At 39.0% G+C, this 13,688-nt stretch overlaps 1 protein-coding gene across 1 annotated transcript in view; it reads left to right on the top strand.

Annotated features, from left to right (window-relative positions):
- The window catches only part of BAALC (BAALC binder of MAP3K1 and KLF4), a 33,132-nt gene extending 19,696 nt beyond the window's left edge, over positions 1-13,436 (top strand). Inside the window, exons 2-3 of the mRNA XM_065400216.1 lie at positions 8,052-8,221; positions 13,326-13,436. Of these exons, the coding sequence (XP_065256288.1) occupies positions 8,052-8,221; positions 13,326-13,436 (281 nt within the window). The remainder of the gene's footprint in view (positions 1-8,051; positions 8,222-13,325) is intronic.
- Positions 13,437-13,688: the final 252 nt, after the last annotated feature.

Genomic DNA, 13,688 nt, shown 5'->3' with positions numbered 1-13,688 from the left:
TAGAAAATGGGATGTTCTACTTGTCTCTGACACATTTCTTTTTAGTCTGAAACACAAAGGATCTTGATGACAATGACTGTGGTTAATCAATAAAGACTTTTAAAGTAGAGGTACAACTAAGAATGCACTATGGTCTATGTATTAGGATTCCTCCCCTTAAAAGCTCTTTTTCTTCTTCTTTTTTTTGGATACCTTTCTAGGCAGGGCACAGAACAAACTCAATACAGCAGCTGGCTGATCAGGGCATTATACTGTGTACTCTAAATTTTGTGGACTGGGGTTGTATTTAGTGGTTCCTGCTAGGAAATGATAACAAAATGACCACATGCCTATAATAAGCCAAAGATACTAGGCATAATTTTGAGATTTATTTTTTTCATTCAACTTATAGCGCGGTTATGTGACTATCCCAGAAAACAGAAAAGTTTGAAGTCCTACTGGAAGTTTTCATAGATTCCAAGGCCAGAAGGGACCATTGTGATCATCTAGTCTGACCTCCTTTATAACACAGGCCAGAGAATTTCCCCAAAATAATTCCTAGACACATCTTTTAGAAAAATGTCCAATCTTGATTGACAAATGGACAGTGATGGAAAATCCGCCACGACCCTTTGTAAGTAGGTCCAATGGTTAATTACTCTCACTGTTAAAAATTTACACTTTATTTCCAACCTGAATTTGTCTAGCTGCAGCTTCCAGCCACGGGATTGTGAAACATCCAACATTATGATCAAGTATTGGTTATGAATGGCAGATGTTTTTGGAGAGACGATTACATTAAAAAACTTCCCCTTTCTATGCTATTCACACTATTTACATAAACTATTTGAATATGCTCTTGACACCTTTACAAATATATTGATAACTTGAGTTTCACATTTGTGTTTGCTTTAGGTTTTTGTTCTTATTAGTTTATACTATTTTAATGTATATATCATATGGAAAAAACAATAGACATGTTAGAAGGGCCAAAAACCTATTAGTTTCATTGGGTGACCCCTAGTTCTTGTGTTATGTGAAGGGGTAAATAACACTTCCTTATTCACTTTCTCCACACCGTTCATGGTTTTATAGACCTCTGTCATATCTCCCATAGTCATCTCTTTTCCAAGCTGACCAGTTTCAGTCTTTTTAATCTCTCCCTATACGGAAGCTGTTCCATACCCCTAATCATTTTTGTTGCCCTTCTCTGTACTTTTCTAATTCTAATATCTGTTTTGAGATGGGGTGCCCAGAACTGCACACAGTATCCAAGCCGTGGGTATACCATGGCTTTATATATTGCCATTATGTTATTTTTGTCTTGTTATCTCTCTCTTTCCTAACATTCTGTTCGCTTTTCTTGACTGCTGCTGCACATTGAGTAGATGTTTTCAGAGACACAATGACTCCAAGATCTCTTTCTAGAGTGGTAGCAGCTAATTTAGACACCATCATTTTGTATATACAGTTTGGATTATGTTTTCCAATGTGTATTACTTCGCATTTATCAACATTATGATCATGACATAAATGCCTAGGCAGTTTGGTTTAAATTATACTTAGGCAAGACTCAGATACAGGATGTTTCCTCCTTAACAGCTTGCAACTTCCAGATGGTGAGAGAGGGAAAAAATCTAACCAGTCATTCCTTTATTTTTGACATGGCAGTATTCTACTTCTCTTATAACACTGCCAAACGCTTGCCATCTGGAGAGCAAGAAGTTCTGTGCCTGGTCCTTTCTTTAAGACTTTGTCTGTTCTCTAATTAGGATTCAGATATGAATTAATGAAATAGCTAGCATCTAAATTATGTTTCATTTTCTGATTTGTCAACAGAATCTTGTGCTCTAGCTTCCATTGCTAATGGATTGTTGTTCTGATTCCTTCACACCAGTGCTATATGAAGAGGAAAGTGAATACAATAAGTTCCTAAACTTGCAGCCGATTGTGCTAGAATTTCCAAGAGTCAGTTTTTCTCTAGTCTTGTGAGTGTTTTATGCTTTGTTGTGTCTGGATTTTCTGCCAAATAAGGTCTCACTCAGGGTTTGTTGTGGCTGCTTACAACATGGCTTCTTCAGCCTCCTGAGTTCTCAGACAGTTCTCCATCAGCTGTTGCTTCCAAACAGTTCCTCCCAGGAAACAGCATGCTGCCTGAAAGTGTCTTTCATATTGTTACAGCCAGCTCAGTAAATCATTCCCTTGTTGATGAACAAGGGTTCTAAAACAGTTTCTTACTTTTAGAAAAGCAAACATAATAGCGTCAGACTAAAACAAAGATAACGCCTGCAGTACATCAATAGACCCTGATAATGGCAATGTAACTGATAACTGGGCTCAATGGAAAGAGAGAATGGAACTGATATTTGCAGTCCCAAATGCTGATAATTGGTTAGTTTCAGATAAGTATTGGACAAAATGTCTAATCTCAGCAGAGTGTGGCACTTAAGCAGCAAATTAGCAGAAGACACAAATGAACAAATCTACCATTTCCACTGTTTATGGTTTTCCACAATCCCAAGAAAGATACATCTATGCAAATAAATCTGTTCCATGAAAGACAGAAAGTGGCAGCATAATCAGCTGATGAATGGATAAAACAACTGTACCTAATAGTGCTACAGTAATACAAATCAATAAAACTGCTTTTCATAACAGTACTGACACAATAAAACAGTATTGTTATGGGCTCAAACTCCAAAGAGCTGCATGGTGAAAGTAGTGTAGGAGGATGAACCCACAGAAGAAGAAACTGATAACCTGTGGGTCATGGGACACTTCACTCATCACTGAAGCGCCTCCTTCTGGCTGTGTCTGGGAATTAGTTCTGCCAGTCTGATACCCCTCCTGCACTATAACTCCACTTCCATGGAGTGGAAAATACATGCATCTGATGAAGTGGGTTATAGCCCACGAAAGCTTATGCCCAAATAAATGTGTTAGTCTCTAAGGTGCCACAAGGACTCCTCGTTGTTTTTGCTGATACAGACTAACACAGCTACCCCTCTGAAACCCATCTTTTTACTCCCTGGCTCCTCCTCCAGGTGCAGGCTGGGCAGTTAACTGTGCCACCTAGCTACCTTAACTCCTTCAGGTCTCGTGTGGGGTGAACACCCCATCACACCATATGTTTGAAATGTCCAAATGTAGGTATTAATACTTAGCACTTATAGCACTGTGCATTTTCAAAGAACTGTAGTAAGTCATGCTTACAACACCTCTGTGAGATAAATAAGTGAGTATCCTTATCTCTGTTTTCAGATGGGGAAACTGAAGCAGGGAGTAGAACCAATTTACACAAGGCCACACTAAGTCAGTACCAGAGGGGGCATAGAACTTAGGAGTTCCTTGCTACCAAGCCTGCATTTGTTTCCATAGGCTATGCCATAAATACATAAACAGTTCTTGAGCCCTTGTTTCTAAATAACTGACTGGCTCCTCAGGTCTCTTCCTGCAAATCATCTGAGTGTGCAACAATAGTCTAGAATCCTTTGTAACCCTGACCCATGCCAGGTGACTGGGACCAAGAAAAAAGTATCATATGACTTTTAAAATCTAACTTTATATTTGTGGATAATCTAATATTAGATGTACAGACACTTTTTTCCCAACCTATGTATTATATAATTTTTTTAACATTAGCTTTAATAAAAAATTTTAAATCTGTTATTACTACTCTGCTGCACACCTTAGTCTGGAGAGTGGCAGGGAGGTGTGAGATTTAAAATGCAAGCTGCTTGAGTAGACTTCATGGAGGTGCAGGAGAGGAGATGTTTATTGCTGAATGTGGGGAGGTGTCAGTGCTGTGGAATAAGAATATAAGAGCTACCACACTGGGCCAGAACATGATTCATCTTGCCCAGTATCTTTACTCCGGCAGTGGCTCATACCAAAGGTTCACAGGGAGTGTACAGAACAGGGCAACTATGGAGCGATCCACCCCCATCTTCCGCTTCTAGGGGTCAGAAATTTAGGGTTGTTCTGAACATGGGGTTGTATCCTTGACCATCTTGGCTAATAGCCATTGATGGACTTATCCAGTTCTTTTATGAACCCAGTTATACTTCTGGCCATCACGGCATCCCATGACAATGAGTTCCCCAGGTTAGTTGTGTGTTGTATTACAAGTATTTCCTCTTGTTTAATAAACCTGCTGCTTGTTAATTTCATCAGTTTTTGTATTGTGTGAAAGGGTAAATAACACTTTTCTATTCACTTTTTCCACACCATTCATGATTTTATAGACTTCTATCACATCCCCCTTAGTCATCTCTTTTCTAAAACAAACCTCCCTAATCTTTTAAATCTCTCCTTGTACGGAAGCCCTTTATCATCTTTGTTGCCCTTCTCTGAACTTTTTCCAATTCCACTATATCCTTTTTGAGAGGAGGCAACCAGAACTGGTTCAAGGCATGGGTGTACCAGGGATTTATTAGTGGCATTGTGATATTTTCTGTCTTATTTTCTATCCCTTTCCTAATAGTTCCTAGCACACTGTTAGCCTTTTTGACCACTGCTGCACATTGAGTGGAAGTTTTCAGAGAACTATCCTAGTGATGACTCCAAGATCTCTTTGTTGGGTGGTAACAGCTAATTTAGAACCTATCATTGTAAATGTATATCAGATTATTTTTTCAAATGTGTATTACTTTGCCCTTATCTATGTTGAATTTCGTCTGCCATTTTGTTGCCCAGTCACCCCGTTTTGTGAGATCCCTCTGTAATTCCTCGCAATCTGCTTTGGTCTTAACTATCTTGAATAATTTTATGTCGCCTGCAAACTTTGCCACTTCATTGTTCATTTCCCCTTTTCAGAACAGCACAGGTCCCAATACAGATCCCTGGGGGGGCAGTCCACTGTTCACCTCTCTGAATGCTCAGTCTTAAAACTGACCATTTATTACTCCTGCCCTTTGTTTCCTGTCTTTCAACTAGTTCTGTTCCATGACAGGGCCTTCCCTCTCATCTCAATTGCTAGGTAGTTTCCTTAAGGGCCTTTGATGAGGACCTTGTCAAAGGCTTTCTCAAAATCTAAGTACACTATATCAAGTGGATCCCTCTTATCCACATGCTGGTTGACTCCCTCAAAGAATTCTAAGAGGCATGATTTCCCTTTACAAAATCTGTGTGTCCCCCGACAAATCATGTTTATCTATGTGTCTGATAATTCTGTTCTTTACTATAGTGTCTACCATTTTGCCCAGTCTGATGTCAGGCTCACCTGCCTGTAATTGCCAGGATCTCCTCTGAAGCTCTTTGTTAGAGGCAGATAAAGAGATGAGAGAAACACCAGTTTTTTCCTCTCACAGAAAATGACAACTTCCAAGCATTAAGGACTTTTAAACATATTTTTACATAAAATGCAACATTAATGTTAAAAAAAAAAGCCAATTCCATTTTTTTATTTGTACAAACCAAGATTATTTGGATTTCTTTTTTTTTTTTTTAATTTCTTTTCAGCTGACAGTCCTAGAGAGAAACTGGCACATGGAAGCTCTGTCACCATCTGCTGACAGTTTAGGAAAATGCAATAATATATTTTAATTCACATTTCTCACACATTAAGTCACCTTCATCACTTTCAGCATCAAGACTAGAAATTTGGGTGGACCTTGTCTTGCAGTTTGGACAGCTGTTTTGGTATGTCCCCTGTTACTATTTCAGTCAACTTTACTTCTCTCAGTCATTTTCTTTGGAAACCTGCTACTGAAAATTCTTTGTATTGATAAGGCAGCTTTTCCTGCCAGGTGTATTCCCTGCAGATTTCTGGGCGAGAATACAGAACTACATCCCTTTCATTTATAGTGTCCTTAATGCTATACTTGAATTCATATCTGATTTATGAGAACGGGTTTGGTGATGCAATGCACAGTTCAAACAGCAATAAATGTTTTCTGTATAGTTCCTCTTCACATTTATTTCCCCTTTATATCTATGTACACACCCTTACTTCTCCATCCAGTGATCACAACACTTGTACAGCCATAAAATAAGATTATACATTTTTTTCTGTTGGCATGTAAGCAAGCCTCTTTATAAACAGAATTTGTTAAGCATTTTTGAACAATGAAAGCTACAGTAGCCAAAGTGACACATCCAGCCTTGTTCTTTTTTTTCCCCATTGTTGTTATAACTTTGGCCAGATCCACAACTCAGATTTGAGACCCAGCATTACAACTAGAAGTTTAATGAAGTAGGCTTATTATAAATTATAGCTTAGTTCTGCTCATGCAATAAGATGAGGAAACTTTTTTAGGCTAACCCATATCATATTGCTCTATGTTTGCCTTGCAGTACATTCAACCAGAGCTGAAAAAAATATTAATAATTTGACTATTGATGGACACAATGTTTTGATAAAATATGTTTGTTTGTGACTATTATGCAATAAGTCCTCATAAAAATTAAGGGTACCCTTCTAAATAAAAATCATATTTTTATCTGAATATTTCTTACCTACCATTTTTATGAGTAACCCCTAAGATTACTAAGGTTAGCAGGGATTCAAGGGGAGAGGTGTCTCTAGTTTTTTTCCAATGTCTTCCTTTTTATGAATTCGATAGTACTTTCTATACAGTCAGTGTTATTGTTTCCTTGTATAGTGAGTTAGGCCCTGATCCTGCAAGCCGCTCTGCATGGGCAAACTCTTGTACCCATGAAGTCAACAGGGCTCTGAGGTAGAGAAAAGGTCTGCTCATGTTCAGTGGCTTGCAGGATATGGGCCCACGTTAACTCATATCCCATTTTGTTTGTGTGGGTCTTTCACGCAGTGACAATGACGGGAGAGGCATTTTTAAGACAGGGAAATGCGAAGGTAAAAAATCACAAAAATAGGGAGGAGACACAGAGGCAGCTTTACTATCTGAAACTTACTTTTAACTCTTTGTTTTATAGAAACTAGGTTTCAAGTTGACCGTGTTCTTTAGTTAAAAGTTACAAAATAGTGATACAATGCAAGGGAACAATGGCCGTTAGTGTCAACTAACAGTAAACAGTGAGGTGGCAAAGTTTGCAGATGATACTAAACTACTCAAGATAGTTAAGACCAAAGCAGATTGTGAAGAACTTCAAAAAGGTCTCACAAAACTAAGTGATTGGGCAGCAAAATGGCAAATGAAATTTAATGTGGATAAATGTAAAGTAATGCACATTGGAAAAAATAACCCCAACTATACATACAACATGATGGGGGCTAATTTAGCTACAACGAGTCAGGAAAAAGATCTTGGCGTCATCGTGGATAGTTCTCTAAAGATGTCCACGCAGTGTGCAGAGGCGGTCAAAAAAGCAAACAGGATGTTAGGAATCATTAAAAAGGGGATAGAGAATAAGACTGAGAATATATTATTGTCCTTATATAAATCCATGGTACGCCCACATCTCGAATACTGTGTACAGATGTGGTCTCCTCACCTCAAAAAAGATATACTGGCACTAGAAAAGGTTCAGAAAAGAGCAACTAAAATGATTAAGGGTTTAGAGAGGGTCCCATATGAGGAAAGATTAAAGAGGCTAGGACTCTTCAGTTTGGAAAAGAGAAGACTAAGGGGGGACATGATAGAGGTATATAAAATCATGAGTGATGTTGAGAAAGTGGATAAGGAAAAGTTATTTACTTATTCCCATAATACAAGAACTAGGGGTCAACAAATGAAATTAATAGGCAGCAGGTTTAAAACAAATAAAAGGAAGTTCTTCTTCACGCAGCGCACAGTCAACTTGTGGAACTCCTTACCTGAGGAGGTTGTGAAGGCTAGGACTATAACAATGTTTAAAAGGGGACTGGATAAATTCATGGTGGCTAAGTCCATAAATGGCTATTAGCCAGGATGGGTAAGAATGGTGTCCCTAGCCTCTGTTCGTCAGAGGATGGAGATGGATGGCAGGAGAGAGATCACTTGATCATTGCCTGTTAGGTTCACTCCCTCTGGGGCACCTGGCATTGGCCACTGTCGGTAGACAGATACTGGGCTAGATGGACCTTTGGTCTGACCCAGTACGGCCTTTCTTATGTTCTTATGTTCTTATGTTCTTAACTGTTGTTGGAATGTGATTTCATGTGTTCTTATTAGGTATGCTGGAGGATGAAAAATCAACTCAGACCTGTGTTACCATGTCCTCGACTGCAAGTGGAATAATTAACACTGAGAAGAAAACTAGCTGTGGTACTCAATGCACAAAACCCACGGTCCATGCCTCTGGAACTATGACACAGAAACACAATGGCTTCAGAACAGCAGAGGTAGGTTTATAATTATGTTCCGTGTCTCTCAGGGCTAGTTTCAATGGGACTACAATTATTTTTGTGATAATTACAATTCTCCATTTTACAGTCAAAACCCATTTAACATCTTGAAATACAATAAAATACTTACACTGAAGCCACAGCATATTGCATGAGAAGCTGCAGATCTGGGCAGAGGCAGACTCTGAATCTACGTCTTCTTACTGGTGATTAAGTGCTGACGGGACAGACCCAAAGGCCCCTACCCAACTGCACAGTAGGATCATCAGACAGGTTCTATCAAACATTTACCTTTGAGATGGGAGAACAAGCATGGGAAATTTGAGCCCAAAAGGAATTTGTCTGAGAAAATAGAGAGCAACTGGAAAAGGGAGTTTAGAATGGAAGCCACATCTCAACTTTACCTCTAATGTTCATTAATAGCAAATACAATAGTATGTGTGTGTTTATTTTAAACCTCCTTGTACTGTATTATTCATCCTTCATTGCTTCTGCAGCATGGAAATATTCCCCTGTGACCTACCGCTGTGTCTTTCCATTTAGGTATTGCAGTAGCAGGAGTACAGGGGCACATTCCACGTCAACATGACTTCAAGAGCCATAAGGGGATTGCTGAAAATGAAAAAGTGCAAATGCTTGTCATAATCATGAGTCCATGGAGAAATTTAATCAGTCAAATTGAATATGGTGTAACAGAATCAGTGTAATTATAAAATCCAATTTGTAAGAGATTTGGCACAATTTCAGAATTTGATTCTACAAATGATAGATCTAATCTATTATTCTTATTTTTTTAGCAACAAGAATACAAACATTTTAAGAGGAACTCTGTGTAAGTTCGAAAGCTTGTCTCTCTCGCCAACAGAAGTTGGTCCAGTAAAAGATATTATCCCACTCATCTTGTCTTTCATTTTATTTGGTGTTACTAGAGATGATGGACCAATTCCTGCAATCCTTAAATCATGTTACCATTGACTGCAATGGGGCTACTCACATGAGTATGGATTACTTAATTGGGCCCTCTATCATTGGCTTGAAATTCATTCTTCCAACTTTTTCTGGCATTCAAAGATGCATGCAATCAAATCTTGTTATTGTTATATCCATGTGCATAGAGAAGTTGGTTCACACTAAGTCAAATCTTGGTCATCTGTATTGATGTATCAGTGAGTATTCTCACTGACTTCACTTTGCCTTCTATCTCTATTGGGAGGCAGTGTTGCCTAGTGCACAGCACACAGGACTGGGGCTCAGGAGACCTGGGTTATATTGCTGGGTCTGCCATTGGCCTGGTAGGTGACCCTGGGCAAGTCACTTGGTCATGCTGTGCCTCAGTTTCCCCATCTGTAAATTGGGAATAAAGCTCTTTGAGATCTACTGATGACAAGTGCTATCTATCTATATAAGCTAGATATTATTATTTATTACAATATCTATTCCTCTGTTGTCTTGCTGAATCAAACTGTAGTGCCAGCAAAGGTGTATGTCAGTAAGGTGAAAAGGATATGGGCCTAAAAGAAATTGATAATAAAAACAATTAATAAAATAATGAAGGAAATACAACAGTAGGACACTCAAGGGGTTAATGTTGGGTCCAGGATTATTGACTATATTGTATGAAAGATCCGACAGAGGAGGTGCACTGGGAGTTGAAGTTTGCTGACTGACATTAGGTTATTTTGATTAACAAAATCTATGGAGAATTGTGAGAAACACCAGATGGATGTGAACACTTTGGATGATTAGGCAGCACAATAGCAGATGCAATTCAACTTGCATAAATATAATGTACGTTGGCAAATGTAGGGGCCCAATTTTGCCCTCAGTTGCATGGGTGTAACTCCCACTGACTTCAGCGGGAGTTACACTTGTGGAAGTGAAGGCAGCATTGGCTCTATAATCTAGATAATCTGCAGGAAAAAAAATATCAGATTCATTGTGAGTGGCTAATGAAATATTTGCCAGGTACATAGCAACATTTGAAAAGGCAAATAGGTGAATTAAAATAGAGAAATAATATTATAAGACCGTTTCAAACACTAGTGTGCACTCATTTATCTTGTCCAGATATGGTTAGCACACCTTAAGAAAGGTAGAGTGAGGACTGGAAAGGTCCAGAGAAGGCATGCATATATATATATATAAACTGTGCAATAATTATTTAGTCTGGAAAGGCAGAAAAAGACTTGAATGAATTATTCAAATTATGAAGGGCAGATTGAAGATTTCATAAAATACAAGGAGGCAATCATTGAAAATAAAGGGCAGTAAATTTTAGATAATTACAATAAATATTACTTTAGATAGTGTACGGTCAGCCTGTGGAATTGACTACTGAGGTAGGTCACTGAGGCAATTGCTATCACTAGATTTCTAAAAGGTAAATCTTTATTTTGCATGGGGACTATATATACTGTACATGTCCCCAATATGCACTGCATTTAAAGCTCAGCTTGAGGAAAAACACAGCTCCTCCTGTTAAAATAATCAGATTAATATGTATGAACAGAGGTTAATGGCAAAGGACAGTTCACATCTGTAATGGGACATATGCCTCACCTTTCCTTGTTCACCACAGAATCTGCTCAGACTCTCTTCTTTTAGTGTCCACTCCATATAATTTATTCAAGTCCCTTTAACCAACACCTGTCAGTACAACAATTCTACTTCCTGTAGCCCTATTACCATCAGACCCCCTGTTCATCAGGACCCTGGAAGGAAAAGAGATCTCCCTTCCTTGGGATCTTCTTCAGTTTGGGCACAGCTGCCCTGCCCCAATAACACTTCCTTTCTGCCTTTTATCAAGCTAGTCATCTGATGAGCCAATTAGTTCCTTAACTCACCCAGTGTTCCCATCTGATTAGCTAATTCCTCCCTATTTCCTCAATCAACTACTGCTGGGGAAACTAACTGAGACTACAGTGATCAGAGAGCTGACTCATCAATTAGGCCTCATCACTCTGTCACAACCTCATTTAAAAATGGACCATCTGAGCTATTATCTATATGATGGCACATACATTCTGGGACAAATCCTCCTGGCTCTACTTGCCCAGGCTGGCCCACAGGGTAACAAGGATTTGGCCCTCTGTTTCCTGTATTTCACAGTAGCCACAGGACAATATATTGCATCATGAATTTTGCTTCAGGGAGTAAATAGCCAGGGCTACATCACTACATCTGGTTTTAAACAGAAATGCCCATGGACTTCTTGATGATTACTAAGAATAGAGTAATTCAGAAGAAAGCGACACATCTCCTACATCACAGTGATGGAACACCCCAGATTCTCATGACATTTTTTATATATTTGCTTAAGTGGAGGTCAAGCAAAGTGTCAGAGAAATTGTGCTGGTTTTGAGTAACAAGTGTATGGGTTTTCTTCTTGTACAAAACTTTTGGAAGGGTCAAAGGAGTCCAAATTTATAGCATGGAAAGAAAAGCACCTCTTTGGTAAAGAAGCATTAAAAGGGGGCTACACCATGGCCTTGTCCTGCACATAATCCCATGTTGTACAGGATCCCCCACTGCATGCCTGCATCAGACCTACCTAGATCATGGCTCTAAGGGCAGGGCAGAGAGGACATTGTGCTAGGTGCTATAAAATCACAGAACAAAAAGACAGCATCTGTCCCAACGAGTTTACAAACTGTCTGTCTGTATCCATCTGTTGTCTCTTGTTTTAAACTGAGATTATAAACTCCTTGGGGCATGGATTGTCTTTTTGTTCTAGATTTGTATAGCACAATGGGTTCCATGACAAAGGCCCCTGGGTGCTTTGGAAATAGATATAATTACTAATCATCATCCATCATCAACAGCATCATCATCCAAGCATAAGACAAGAGACAGATAGACAGATGGGGGAGCATAAGGAAATAATGCAACAATATTGGTCATAAGAACATAAGAATGGCCATACGGGGTCAGATCAAAGGTTCATCTAGCCCAGTATTCTGTCTTCCGACAGTGGCCAATACCACGTGCTTCAGAGGGAATAAACATTCCCAGCTTCTAGCAAACAGAGGCTAAGGTATGCATGACAGGCAATGGTATCAGCGTACCAGCAAGGACTCTGCACCTCTTCAGGCTGGCCAGCAGAGCTGATTGGATGCAAGAGGGGAATGCTGCTGCATCTTGCAAAGGGCTGATGCAGCATTCTCCTGGAAAAGGGAGCTTTGGATGATGTGTGTTCATAGTGATGTCTTTAAGACACAACTGCTTCCTGGTACTGCCCCACATTCTGGGCTGATCCAAAAGGGTTAGGACACCAAGAGAAGTACCTATGTAAAACTTATTTGTAAGTGACTAGAACCTGAGGATTAGTGCCAGTCCAGCTCCCGTTGACATCAAAGAGATTTTGCCCATCAACTTTAAGGGGATCAAACTGTTTGTAATCGATTCTATTTTTAAGGAACAATTGGTATTACCAGGATTGGGTTTGCTGCTAGTGAATAAAATAAACTATTAATTTTTTATGTATTTTAACCTTTTTTTAAAAAAAATAGAGTGACTTTTCTTCCATGAGAGCTGTATTGTAAAGTTCTTTATTCTTTGGAAGTGATTTGATACAGAACTGTACCATGTATATAAGACTTAATTCTCTTTTATACAAACCTAAACTATAATTTTGAAAAACCTATTCTGGTTTAAGAGCAGGAGAAACCTAAAGAAAACTCAAGCCAAACTTTGTCCTGAACAATGTATGCTCAACTCCCATTGGCTTCAATGGGAGTCCCCCAATGCCATCCATGGACTAAAACTAGCCCCATTGTTGAAAGGGGCATTTTTCAGTCTGTGCACAGAGGTGCATGCGCAGCAGTGTTAATATCAGTCAATAGGATTTATTGGCCTGGTCCAATACCCACTGACATCTATGGGAGTCTTTCCCTTGATATCAACGGGCTTTGGATGAGGCCAGATAGATATCTATTGTGCTTAACTAAAAAATATACCCCAAATCACAAAAATGGGTGGAGAACACTTGGTCTTTCTGTGTATTTAACATATTTATTTTGACAAACCTCAGATAGCTGTTGTAAATGTCTCACAATTTGCTGCCAATGTTGAACTCATTATATTGTTTTAAACTTTTTAACAGGCTAAATGGGACACCAAGAAAATGCCCACAAAAGAAGTCACCATTAATGTTACAAAAAGCATCAGACAAATTGACAGCGACAGAAGAATCACAAAGAATTGTGTCAATTAAAGGAGTAAAGCAAAAGCGAAGATGGACCTAACAATACTTTGCTGCACTTTAACTGTGACTGATCACTTAAGATTTGAAGATCTCAAGATGTTCTGTGTTGAATGCAATGGGCAGCGGCTGCTGAGTGCCTTGAGAAACGTTGTTTTAACTAGCAGTAAATAGCTGCAAACACTGTTGGATGTTCAGATATGTATTTATCTATTGCAATGGCACTGTACAAAAATATAACAAAATATGTGCCATTTTTCTCTC

The sequence above is a fragment of the Emys orbicularis genome, chromosome 2 (genome assembly GCF_028017835.1).
Source record: "Emys orbicularis isolate rEmyOrb1 chromosome 2, rEmyOrb1.hap1, whole genome shotgun sequence".
NCBI lineage: Eukaryota > Metazoa > Chordata > Testudines > Emydidae > Emys > Emys orbicularis.
This window is presented reverse-complemented; position numbering and strand designations above follow the sequence as displayed.